The 13,742-nt window shown below is 34.4% G+C and overlaps 1 protein-coding gene across 1 annotated transcript in view; it reads left to right on the forward strand.

Annotated features, from left to right (window-relative positions):
• The window catches only part of LOC129809986 (homeobox protein homothorax-like), a 153,160-nt gene that overhangs the window by 80,253 nt on the left and 59,165 nt on the right, over positions 1-13,742 (forward strand). Inside the window, exon 5 of the mRNA XM_055860209.1 lies at positions 2,014-2,090. Within this exon, the coding sequence (XP_055716184.1) occupies positions 2,014-2,090 (77 nt within the window). The remainder of the gene's footprint in view (positions 1-2,013; positions 2,091-13,742) is intronic.

A 13,742-nucleotide genomic window follows, 5' to 3' on the forward strand; every position in this document is an offset into this window, starting at 1 on the left:
TGCTATTCGGGTTGTTCAGAAATTTAGAACGTTCAAAAACCGATATTAACCCCTACACATCTAGTATAAAGTTTACCAATTTAGCTTAGTTTACGACCCCCTACTGTAGGGGGTCGTAAACTAAGCTAGGATAGATTTTGTGAAAAACTTATGAAAAAACAGTTATGTTAAAATCTTCCAAAAGGAACAAATATTAAGATAGAATTCATTATACATCAAATATTTAAATTATAATTCATAATTTTAATCAATTTATTTTTAGTGTCCAACTTTACCCTCAAAGTGTCCAAATTTAGAAACTGTTCAAAATTATGAGCTCTTACCCTAATTCTTAATATTTCTGGATGAAAACGACACAAAATACTTTTAAGGTACCTTTAAAGCTTTTAAAGATATTGTGCTCTCGAGTCTGAGAATTTAGTAAAATTTCTCGTATTTTTTCGCGTATTTTTTGTATCAATCTGTTAAATTTACATAAATGAATTGAACCAGAGTTCGAATCACTCAAAATTTCAATGATATAATTTCACTGAACTTGTCTAATTTATAGGAAAAAAATTGAGGAATTCTACTGTTTTCTCGGTATAGTTCTTCAAGTAGTAAAAACAAAATCAGGTTTTAGGAATTGGTATAGTTCACACTGTCGCACTGTTGTAAAACGTAAAATTTTTGGGGCACCCACAAATGGACACTGGGCCTCCACATTTCTAAATCCGGCCCTGCCCCTTACATCAAGCCTAATCTAAAGTCAGATTTAATGTATTGTTAGCAAATATGACAATAAATGTATTTCCATTGAAAACCGTAAGGAATTCCTGTCGTACTTCCATGTCCGTCAGCATTGTCTAATATATTAGATCATCTCGTATTAACATGACAGTTTACCTACCCCAATGACTCAACATGTCGAGCTAGTAAAAGTTTATTCTGTGACCTTGTACCCAACAATAAGACGGCAGTGGACGCGTTTATAGCTTTCTGATAAAATCCACTTTTGTAAAATAAACTGAATTATCTTCATTCATGTTAAGTAAAGGCTATAAAATTTAAGTGATCAATTTTATTGGATGCATCCTAATTTTATTATTTTTTCTTACATCTTTTTTTAAATGTTGTTTTAACCGTTAAAAATAAATAAAATATAATGGAGAAATTTAAAGGATTAACAATTTTAAACTACTTCAAATAAAAGTATGACCTCTGGAAAAGAAATAAACAGAAAAAAACGTTTTTTTGTACCCAAAAAACATAAAATTGAAATTACTCATAAAACAATAATGGTGTTCAAAGTTTATTGTTTTTTTTTGGTTTTAACGTCTCTGAAGAATTCACCCAAAGGAGGATGAGGCGCGAAAAAGGTGGTTTTAAAAATACTTTCACGGCTGCACATATCAAATATCCCTTTTCCCTTGTCGGTACCATTGAGACTATTGCACCATTTGAGACGCTGTAGTTGGCAACTTCCGGCAGATGTGGGTGTATATTTTTTTCTCATCAGTATCAACCCCTTTTCTACTCTGTTGCTGTGAAGACAAAAAAAAGTAAACCACATGCTAAACATGTCAATCAAAAGTTGTTCCCTGACTTGTGCCCAAGAAAACACTTCATAAAAATATATAAGCTCAAAAATTAAGATTTGAGGCAACAGCATTCAACAAAACACTGATGAAAAATAATATTGAAATAATTGTGGTGAGGTTAGGGGCTCATTCCATAGATGATCCCTTGATGGATTGCATACGGGGGGAAAATGGATGAAAAGAAAAATGTGCCAAAAACGGGAAGATGCTGGCACGTGGCTGATTGAGCTGAGAGAGTGACGGTTACCATTGTTAACCCTTTCAAGTACACTCGTCCAAACACACGCGAGCCCCTCAATTAACATCCCCTTACATCCACCCCATTGTACCCGGATTCTTGGAATTATTTTTTTTCTGCATTCGCACCACTCTATTGTGGAGCAATTATTAGATTTTGTCATGTTGAATTAACGCCTGTCTCTTTTCTTTGCAGCATCCGTATCCATCGGAAGACCAGAAAAAACAATTAGCGCAAGATACAGGGCTCACAATACTGCAAGTGAATAATTGGTAAGTGATCTTAGAATTATTTTAATAGATTGGTCATTGGGAAAGTAACTGGTCTCTTTCGTTTAATAAGCGCGAAGTATAAATGATATAACAGCAGGATGATTTTGCAATAGTTTTGTTACTTTTCTTTATGATCAGATCAAAGTTATTGGTATATCGTAACAAAATTCGTACGTTACTTTATTCGAAAATTCTAGTATAAGAAGATTTTAACTATATATGAACAATCTGGCTGGGATAGCCAACCGTGAGAGGGCCTATGTTAAACTTAAGCAAATATTTCCTATTCCTTACTGGATCAATTTAACGAAAGACTGTTTTACTAGTTTTACGAGATCTTTATTATTTTCAAGTCATACAAAGTTCACAAAACAGTTGAAGAATTAATGGATCTTTAAATAACTTCACTTGATTTATAACAAATCCTATTTTGAACTTAACGAAAAAGGTATTCTGCATACCTAAATACTTATTACCATAATCAAGCCCAGAATATACAAACTGATGTCAATCAGTTTTAAATCAAAATTATGCTCTAGACACACTTATGATTCAAGCCGAGACACGGTTTAGCATAATTATAAAAAAATAATAATAATCAGATTATGATTAGAACTAATGCATTTCACGGCTCAAGCCGAAAAACGGATTTAATTAGTGGGAAACTCATGAGAATTTAATCAAATCAACATTTTGATTATAAATACGTTAAGCCGTCTCTCGGCGTAAGTCATAAGTATGTACAGGCCATTTTCATTGCTAATAAATAACTTAACGAAAACTATAACTTAACGAAAGTCACCCAGATTAAGTTATTAGTTAATAACTATTATTAAAAAGTTTATTCTTGACATAAGAGGCATTATTATGATGTCCAACGTGTCAAGAAAACACTTAACGAAACAATTCTATGTGGAATGTAAAGAGACCAAGAACTTTCTAGTTGACCAATGCATGTGTGAAGAGTCCACCATATCTGTCTGCAGTGATAAATGATGAATTTGAGAGTATTTCCACTGGAGGCAATTGTCCACTGCCCACCCACATAGTGACCGCGAAATTCACGATCTCACCGATGAGATTTTCTCCCTCATGCATGTCTCATTCGTTTTATCTGCACTGAAGAGACTTGCATCATTTTTCATCAGTCGAACCATCCATTTGTGCACCATCCAATAAAATATCACAACCATGGTGACAATTTTTGTTCGCCATATTCAACGTCCTCCACCTCAGAGAGTATTCTTTGTGCTCCGTGGGGACTATTTATGGCCCAGAGGTGGTTTTGGGACCCAGAAGAAGGGGTACCGGGGAAAAAAGAGTTGTTTAGTGTGAATGCAACAAAACCCAGGCCAGGAAGAGACAGAAAGCATTGAAAAAAAAATCATCGGCCGTTCAACGACACCCATATAAACTCGTTTGATTTGTGCATCAAAGTGCAATTTACTCTGTGCAATTTTGTATGGTGCATAGGAGAGAGTTATTGGCATATTTCGCACATATGATTCTGAGGGTGAATTCCTCGCGAGCCACTCAGTTGCCATCCATGAAATACGAACTGTCACCTCTGTCAGCCAATTTAAATATAACCACGTGAAATATGACATCGTTAAGTTTGTGGTGCGAGAATGAGGACGAAATTGCCATGAAGAAGATGCCCAAGTTTCACCCATCGACGGGCCCCAGTTGGAGATCACCATGGCGCTAACGAGACACTCACGGAGGCCCAACAGTTTCTTGATAACACGCACTGCGTGTGGGATCTACCACCTCACGTGTTTGTAAGTTCTTTTTGTATAGGGCTTGCGCACCTGAAGTTAGTTACAAAATTTCAAACTGATTTGTTCGAAAAGATCAAATTGCCCCCCATCAACATCACAGTTATTTAACGAAATGTAACACTTTATAACAGTTATAACGGTTTCTGTGCTAAAAGTGGATCAATCTATCCAAAATTGTACGAAATGTAAATCGTTGTGTGACTGAGTGAATAAATTATCACTCCCAAATGAATTCACCGAGATCTTCAACATCCACCAAGAGACATTGAAGGAGAGACAGGAGGAAGACTAAATGTCGAGTCTCCTTTGGAAATTTGTTGTCCTCTCACTGTCACGGTGATTTGTTGATTCACCAACTGTGTTGGCATTACCAAGAGCCTTCCACGTCTCGGGGCAGCCCTTATTAGGTGACCGTATGATATAAATTTGGCCTTTCGGAGGCGTTGGCAGGTGTCGTGTGACATTTGTTCACCAACGATTCTCCTCCATTTTCCAGATTTATGGTGAATTCATAGACTTTAGCATCTGAGTGTGTTGTCACGCCAAAAGGAACTATAACCACAGTTTCACCTTCGGCCTCGCAAGAAATTTATTTCTACAATCAAGAGATGTATATATATATGTAGTGTTAAGTTTGTGGGGGTGACCCTTTCTGGAGGGTGGGTGGGAAAATGAAATTTTTGTGCACATGTGATGCAAGCCAAACACGAAATTAATGTTTTCCACTGCTGCAAAAACAAGCAAATAGACATTTAATCCCTTCTCCCATGGGGTCGAGGGTGGGAAGGCACCATAGATTCTGGGGAATGTAACCCTTTGATAGTGTATATGGGGAAAAGGGTTGCAACCCTTTTGGTATTTTTGCTGTCCACATGATATATTGCTCTTGGATATATGAACAAATCTTCCAATTGCCTAAGATTTCCTCCTCGTGGTGTCACAATCTGCTTTTTCCCCCCGAAAATGAGGAATGAAAATACTTTTGCTTTCCACCAAGATATGTGTGTGCTGCCCGCAAAAGTGACGGGAAACTGTATGAGGGATGAAATGGATTCTCGAGTGGCAAGATTAAATTACTAATACGATTGGGAATTTGTTTTGTTGTCAAATCACCCTATATCGCGAATTGGAATTGAATTCATTCCACCCCCGCACTCTATCTATTGTTGCTTGAACAATTGCAGAGTGGAAATTCCAATAGTATAAGATGACTATTTAACTAATTGTACGACATTGATGCCTTTTGTCTTGAACCATACACCGTCTCGACAATTGTACAAATGGAAAAAATGCATTCAGCACCCCATCTATCAAATTCTTTCTTATGGAGGTTCTATGTTAGGGACTTTTTGGGAGAGTTATAGGGGTCTGAGATGTAAGAAGTCTCTTCTCTCCATTGCGGGATATAATTCCCAAAATGGGAGAACTGATTGATTAATCGTGGCAATTACTGATCAACTTCAACTGCCTAATTAGATTCTCAGCTCTAACATCGGTGTTCACTCTGGGCATTAGATTACTAAAATAAGAGGGGTACGAGATTTGAGTATCGAGACATGAAAATCTGCAGATGTAGCTAATTTCTTTAGTGTGTACTCTAAAAAGAGACTTTCAGCACTGTTTTTTTTTTGGATAAAACAAATCAAATTTATTTATTACAGAGACGGAATTAAATTACAATTTAAGATTTTCCAAAATAAAAGTGCGAGAAGACTTCTATCAGTATTACTTCAACATCATTTTTAATCCTTTCTTTTTAGCCCAATTATTTGTTTTGCAATGTCTTTTAGAAATTTTTGAAAAATTTGAACAAAATTTTAAAAACCTTGTTCTCCAATATCTGATTAAGCTTATTTAAAGGAAACTCATTTAGGGGTAGTTTTGAAATTGGGTTTTTCTCCTATTATGAAATGGAAATTAGCCTTATCATAATGCAATTTAGCTTCAAAACTGGTTTGTGGAGCTAAATTATATGATGATAATGTCCAGTTTCATTTAAAAATATAATAAAAAAGCTCCTAATTTAAAAGCTACCGCAGTTCAAAGGTTCCCACCTCCCCTTACTCTGAAAATTTTTAAAATTTACGGTACAAAAGAAAAGTATTTTTTATTTCTTTCTTTTATACTTCAATTTAAAAAAAAATAATACTATTATTTTATTTTTTTCATGTTTGATTTTTATTATCTGTAATACATAGTAGGGGAGACTGGGGCAAAAAGTCGCAAAACGGATATTTTATTTTTTTACAAGCTACTCGAGCGCTTCAAAAATTTCTATTTAGTTCAGTTTTATAAAAAATTTACCGCTCTACAACTTTGTGAAAGTAATTTTCCTCTATTTTGTAAGGAAATACGTTTATCGAGCCAATTTTTAAAAGGAAATTTTGTGACTATTCTCAAAAATACTGGGGCAAATAGTACCAGACATTAGGTATTATCATATTTTGATTCGCTTCATTTCGGGCTTCCGCAAATTTGAAAAAATACCTAGAAGACATATTTTCATAGAAAATTTATTAATCTACACCTTTGGAAAACACCGTTTTCTCTGCGAAAAAAAGTGAGAAAACGGGAAAAGCGCTTTTCAAGCTATTTTAGAAAAAACACACAAAAGACTGCAAATCGTTTGACCAATCCAAACCAAAGCGGCGAGACATGATAATGACGTTTCTTTTCGCCGTGACACATCAGAAATTGCTTCGCTTTTTTGTTACTTTTTGTTCTATATCTTTTGTTACTTTTTACCCCAAGTGGCCATTTTTAATAAAAGGATTTCTGGAGAAAAGAACTTTTGTGAAATTCTGAAATAGATAGCGGATTCGTATTCAAAAAATCCAAATTATTTAGAAAATATTCACCAGTGCGTCAATTTTGGAAAGTGAGTAAGTAATAATTGTTATCTTCTGCAAGGAAAATATTTCAAAAATAGGACAAAAAATTTCAATATTTTTTATTTTCTAAATTCCTTGTTTGAATTCTAAGAAACTTACGACATTGGAGAAGGTCTATGGAAGCTATCTATAGAAAAAAATTTGAGCCGCTACCTTTTTACCTTGAAAGATATTTAATTTTGAATTTTTCGATTTGTGACTTTTTGCCCCAGTCTCCCCAATATTTAATAACCTTTGAAAACAAAATGTCTTCAAATCTGGAACTGAGATAATTAACATAAAAATCGAGACTTTACATTTAAAAATAGGGAGATCTATAAATAATAAGCTTTGAAATCTTGGAAAAAATAATATTGCCAAGTTATTAAAATTTCGAAATTTTATTAATTTAAATAATTTAGTGAAATTGTTCTTAATCTCGTATTAAAAACGAAAACAATACATTAAAAAAAATATTCTTAAGTTCTCAGTATTACTTCATAGAATATTAGCTCTTGTTCCTGTTGGGGTTGCAATTTCTCTTGCTTGAGAATATCACCCTTGTAGAAGCCTCTTGATGTAATTATCTAATTTCAAAATGTTATTATCCATGTTAAAGTCTTTTTGTTTAATTTCACAGTGTGCCCCACAGTTACAGTTTATAATCAATGCATGTGCGAAATTGAGATGAAAATCCACCCCCTTTTATCACAAACACACATACGCTCCCTAAATTGAGAAATAAAAACATTATATAGTTGAAATGAAAATTTTCCAGCTAGGGCTTAAATTAAAATATGCCATCCGAATGGGAATTTAAATAGTTGATTGTAATTTTTAGCTTCATAATCCACATGTGAAACAAACACCATGAAAAGGTTAATTGCAGAAGGCATTTAGAGGGATTTTCAAGGGGTGGTAGCATTTGGTGAAATATTCGCAACTTGTGCAGACTTTCCCATGTTAAATTATTTCGACATGTGCATGGGTTCATCTTGCAATTTTACTAAAAGAATGCAAAATTTTCACAGTTTTATTTTCTGGACTATGCAATTATCATAGTATTCTCTTTAAGACTTTCCTGGTACTTTAGGACAAGGCAGGGGGAAATACTCTTTAACCTAAACTCTAGGTCTTATTCCATTTGAAGAAGAGAATATCTTTTTAGCTCTCAAGATTGGGGAGTTTGGGCAAATTGCGAGAAAACTCGAGACATTTCACACGAGAGAAGACAAAAAAAAGCGAGAAGTTTGGTGAGTAAAACCAGACATCTTGCTAATTAATTAGAAGTTATTTAATGCAATATCCAGAAAATAAATGAGATAAAATCCAACTTTGAGAGAAATTCACCCTCCCAGAAAAAAAGTAAATTAGAATGTAGTGTACTTTTTTTTTTGGAGATTGAGGCTCGTGAATTGCATTAGGATGATGCGAAAGCTTTGTGAGAAGCTTCTATGGCAAAAACATCACAACAACTCCTCGTACCCTCCCTCAAATGGATATGCTTTTGGGTGGAAAAAAAAGTTGCGAAGAAGAAATAAATATTAATTAAAGTGGGATTGAGGGTTGATGGTTTGCCTTTCTCAATCCGAACCTTCAGACTTTGGTTGGGGGTGTAGATGTCTGAAAGCTTTCACTGGTGAAAATCTTAAGATTGCATTTACGATTATTTAAGCTTTTGTTGAGAAAATTGAGAATAACACATTCTCTATAATATTTCCTTCAATTCAAGCCAAGAAACTTTTTCTGGTATTTTCCGCTATTATTTTTTCTTACTTCTTTTGACTTCGCTTTCTAGTCCTTTCTTTCAACTTTTCCACCATAATATGCCTTTACCAGGTTATTTTGTGGAAAATTCTCATCATTTTCATTGAGATTATTGTTGCGGATAGATATAAAAAAATAATGTAAGGGTAGTATAGCAAAAATTACTTAAAAATAAAATTGGCAGTGTCTCCCCCACTAGGCATTCCCTTTTTATTTTCTTCGTATACTTGGGGATTTTTTCTATATAGGAGGGTGAAAGGCAAAAATTCAATCTTGTGTATGATATACAAGATGGGGCGAATATTTTTTTTTTGCTTTCTACTCAGGAATGAAAATAGACCCGGAAAAAAGGGAAAAAGGTACAATTTTCAGTTTTAGCTGATAAGGACTCAATCCTCGAGCCACTTTGCCTCACCCTCTCTAAGGAAATTCACCCTCTATCCCACACAGAAAGTCTCTGTCATTTATCATCCCCCGGTACGTGCATTTTGTCTCTCTGGCGCGTATAATTCAAATGATTTCGATTATGTACCACTGCTCCAGGACACTTTCCTGCTTGGGATGGAGGAGAGCACAAAAAAAAAGGTAATTTTTTCGCGATGGATTTTTCCATCTTCAATTGGTGTCTGCATATTCTTGCCTTTAGGGTGAAAGCGCACAAAAAAAAAGGTCTCGCGTAATTCGATGGGTCGTCAAGGGACAAGAGCCTGGATGGTTGATGATGATTCAAAGAATGGATAAGAGAGGCTAGTTAATTTCCTCTTTTATTCACCATTTTCACGCCACAATTGAGATGTTAGGATTTGTGAGATTCCTCCACAGAATTTCAATTTTAGCTCTTTGCAAATCCTCCTGACTTCACATATTCTGAATTCTAAAGAAAAAATATAAAAAATATGATTCTGATTATTGTTAAATTATTGGAAAAGGCTTAATTTGATATAACAACTCGTTTGTCTGCAAGAAAACCGATTAAACTTAATAATTACGAATTTGTCTGAAAACTGTGTCAATATGAGGGAAAAGCAGCAAAACTTTGTCTCTGACAGTAAAGATCTTTTCAAGCTTCAAATAAACGGGAGCCTCAAAAAGATCCTTGGAAATATAATATTTAGTTGGGAAAATTTGGCGATAAAGGATCAGCTCAAATTAACTTAAAGCCTTGAATAGACTCAGGCCGATCTTTGAGAATACTTAACCTGTACAAATTGTCTGTAAAGATTTATTCCAAACTGATATTCATTGAGGGCATTGGATCATCGAATAGGGGTGCTCTTCATAAAATACCTTTACGTAATCCTTTACAGCCAAATTATAGAGGCTAAATATTCTCGACGATCAGCCAAAGCCTCTATGAGTGCTTATGCCCTAGACACACTTACGACTTAAGCCGAGACATGGCTTAATGTAATTATAATCAAAATAATGATCATATTACATTTCCGTAAGTTTGTGACTAATCTGACTGTCGGATTAAGTCGAGAACCGGCTCAATTAGTGGGAATTTGATGGAAATTTAGTAAACACAGAAAAAATCTTTTTTATAGTTGTTCGTAAATATTTGTGAATTCCTATTAAGGACTCACGAAATGCTCGTAAATCGTATAATCCACGAAAAAGTTCGTAAAAGTTTATACTTTTTTCACAAACATAGATTATTTGACGAGCACTTTTTATACTTTTACAAACATTTGTTAATTTTTTGCACTCTTTACAATTTAAGATAGCAAGATAGCAATAATGAGTCACATAAAATTGACGTTCAATTTGCTAAACTACAACTTAATCGTCAGATTGAGAACAAAAAACACTGTGTGGCAAATATATTCCCATATATATTGATCTTGTTAGGAGATTCTGACCAAAGGGCAAAGAAATTTCTCTTCTCGTCCATTCCCTGAGTATGATTATTTTGTCTTTATGATGTGGTGCTGATGGTGACATTGTGAATCAATAAATGGCGTCTCGACGTCGTAAATTTCACGAAAAACGATAACAAAATTCCACTTCTTTTTTTTTGCCACAACACTCGACCTCTTTTGCTCTGCTACCAGAGAAATATTTTGTGTCCTTATTTCGTCCTCTGACTCCAAATTCATTCAATCGTGTTCTGGTGAAATTCAGAATGGGATATTGCAGTGATGTTGAAGGATTTTGGGGTATTGAAAATATATCCATAAAATCGAAATAGAATTAATTCAGCGTCTTTTGCATATTTTTTGGTCTTTCCCAAAATTTTAGCTTTTCAAGCAACTCAATATGGGGGTAGTTATTTATGTATGTAGCTCAAATAAATATTCATAATTGTCTCTAGAGTTATTCGTTGATGTCGTCTTGTGGCAGAATTTGGTTTGGGGAGTTGTATCCGGAAAAGCAATTAAGTAAATGGCATCTCAGAGATATTATCCTTAATGGATATGCCAATTTTCCACAATATGACATAATTGTTTTGTCGCCACCATTTGGAGCATTTCAATTTTGATTCTATTCTGGAATTTATTGTGTTTCTGAATATAGGGGGCGTTACAAATAGGATTTTTTTTATAAAAAGAATATAATAAACAATCTACATTGAATTTTTCTTCACCCCTTTTTTTACATTTCTAACATCACACACTCATTCAATATTAATAAACTTGCTGGTTTTTTCCCTTTTCCTAGCAAATCATCCACTTTTGCCACAGTTTCCTCCTTGCAAATTCATACTTTTGATGCATTCATGAAGAATTCATAACTAAGAGTTCCCTAGATATTTTCTGGGTGACATTCAAAACCAACAAACAAAACCACATTGCTCGTGAAAAATTCCTCTGAATTTCCATCTTGCATGCAATTCAATCATACTTCTCTCCAAAAACCAACCCTTCGTTCCCGAAAATTCTGTTAAATTCAAAGTGCCTCATCTTTATTTATTCAGCAACATTTTTTGTGTTCTCTTTCTGAATTTTCATTGATTTGTAAGGTTTTGTTTTCAAGAAAGTCTCTTTTCAATTTTGTAAAGTTGCGCTGGTTTTTTGCTTATGTTTTTTACCGGTGTATATCCCCATCTACAGCCTCAGAAAAAGAGTATTACAGTGAAAGTTGTCAAGGGACCGACTAAATTGAAATAAAACATTTCCTCTAACGCCAGCACCATCTGAGGCCACTTGTTTTTCACGGAGGCTGAGGAATTCATATTACAAAATACGGCAATATGCCTCAACCATACAGAAAGCCATCATCATCCCTTAAGTATTTCCTCCAGCAGCGTTGTACGATGTCACAGGGCGGTGCTTAACCTAGTCCCTGTGTTATTAAAGTTTTCACTTAAATTATTGATTAAAATTTTTGATGGAGTCGCAATGAAGCCTTTCGTTAAAGTTTATTAAGAATTGTTGCAGAATTTTATAAGTCATCAGAAAATAATCGTAAAACAAATTATCATATTCTTTTTTTACTACAAACTTTATGACCTATTATTCACTTATTGTGAAATATTACCAATTTTCAAACAACAAGAAATTCTTAAAAATTTCACTGCAAATTTCTCTTGATTTTAACTAAAACACATTTTAATCAGGCTATTACAGATCCAGAATTTGGAACAAGATTTAAGATTAAATATTTAATTAAGTATATTAGAGGTTTTAATATTTGTTATAAATTTAAAATTTAAATAACTTTTTTGTAGATGATTGAGATGACGTATAAGATTCCATATCGGCATTTGTCTCTATAATGTCCCTTCTAATCATTTTAAAATTTCCTGATATTTATCAAGATTCCATTTTTTAGTATAACTCACACTTCTTCTGCTGTAGATAATGCTCTAGCTAGATCTACGGTTCAAACAGAGAGACGGCTATGGTAAATAATCCACTTAGGAATGTAGTCTAATCATTATTTTGATTATAATCAAGTTATGTCGTCTCTTGGCTAATCCATGTAGCTTTATATAGATCATAAGATCTTTAAGTGTAGCGATTTATAAGAATAACACGTAACTACTTGTATCTTACTGATATAAAATATAAATCTAATATGGGTCCCGGTCAAAATCCCGAAAGCCAAAATCCCGAACGTCAAAATCCCAAAAGCCAAAATCCCGAACGCCAAAATCCTAAAAGCCAAAATCCCGAATTCTTAAAAGTGTTATAGCTACTCCCATGATTGTACCCGCTCTTGCTGGAGGCAAAGGGAAATCTTCTGTGTCTTGGGAAATTATTCGAAACATTTTCCTCTATATAATTTCATCCCTATCAGGATTTTGAACATTCGGGATTTTGGCTTTCGGGATTTTGGCTTTCGGGATTTTTGGCTGCCACCGATCTAAGATATTGATGATTATTGAAATATATTCATCAACGGTGAAAATCTTTTGAAACAGACTTTTTGAACATTCTAACTTCGAGAGATTACTTCAATTGACTCAAAACTTGAAATGTTTAAGTCTTAGGGTGGGAGGAACACCTGCACAGTAGGAAACACTTATAGGCAATTTTATCAAAATATTACTTCTTTTTAATATACCTAATAAAATGCAAGTAATATGACTTTCCATTAATCTACTTTTATCTATTAGGATAGGTGTTCCAGTTTCGTATACCAAATGGTACAGAATTGAGTGCCAATACGTTATGACATGTGTTCATAAAGTATCAATAAGTGTTTAGGTGTTCCTTCAACCCTACAACTCAAAAATGCTAAACGTAAAAGTGATTGTCGTAAGTGACTACGGGATAGGGGAAACTGGGGCACCACCAAACACGGGGTACCACCAAATACCAATTTTTATTTCTAAATTAAATACTTGGACTATCTCGACCATTTCTTCAGTGGACAAGCATCCCTATAGGTCTTATCCTCTGAAGTCGAATATCCGATTAAAAATCGCAGTGTTTGGTGGTACCCCGTGTTTGGTGGTGCCCCAGTTTCCACTACTTAGTTTTAAAACTATGACTTCTGTTCCATGGCAAAGTCTCAGTATCAGATGTGTAACATGTCACCAAATGATTATGGCAAATTTTATTATATCATTCATTAATCAGGACCTAGGATGCGTCTGTGCAAAAATTAAAATTCTGTATCACCCTATAAAGTACTCACCTCCTGCTCGATGTTAGCAAATACTATATATACAAATGTCGAGTCCTGAAAACAGAAAATGGGGGGCTAAATTGTAAAATGACACAGTTGGTATGGCAGCCAGACATTTCTCTCTTTGGTATCGTGCCGACCCCAAAAACCCAAACTAT

Source organism: Phlebotomus papatasi, chromosome 1, assembly GCF_024763615.1.
Source record: "Phlebotomus papatasi isolate M1 chromosome 1, Ppap_2.1, whole genome shotgun sequence".
Lineage (NCBI taxonomy): Eukaryota > Metazoa > Arthropoda > Insecta > Diptera > Psychodidae > Phlebotomus > Phlebotomus papatasi.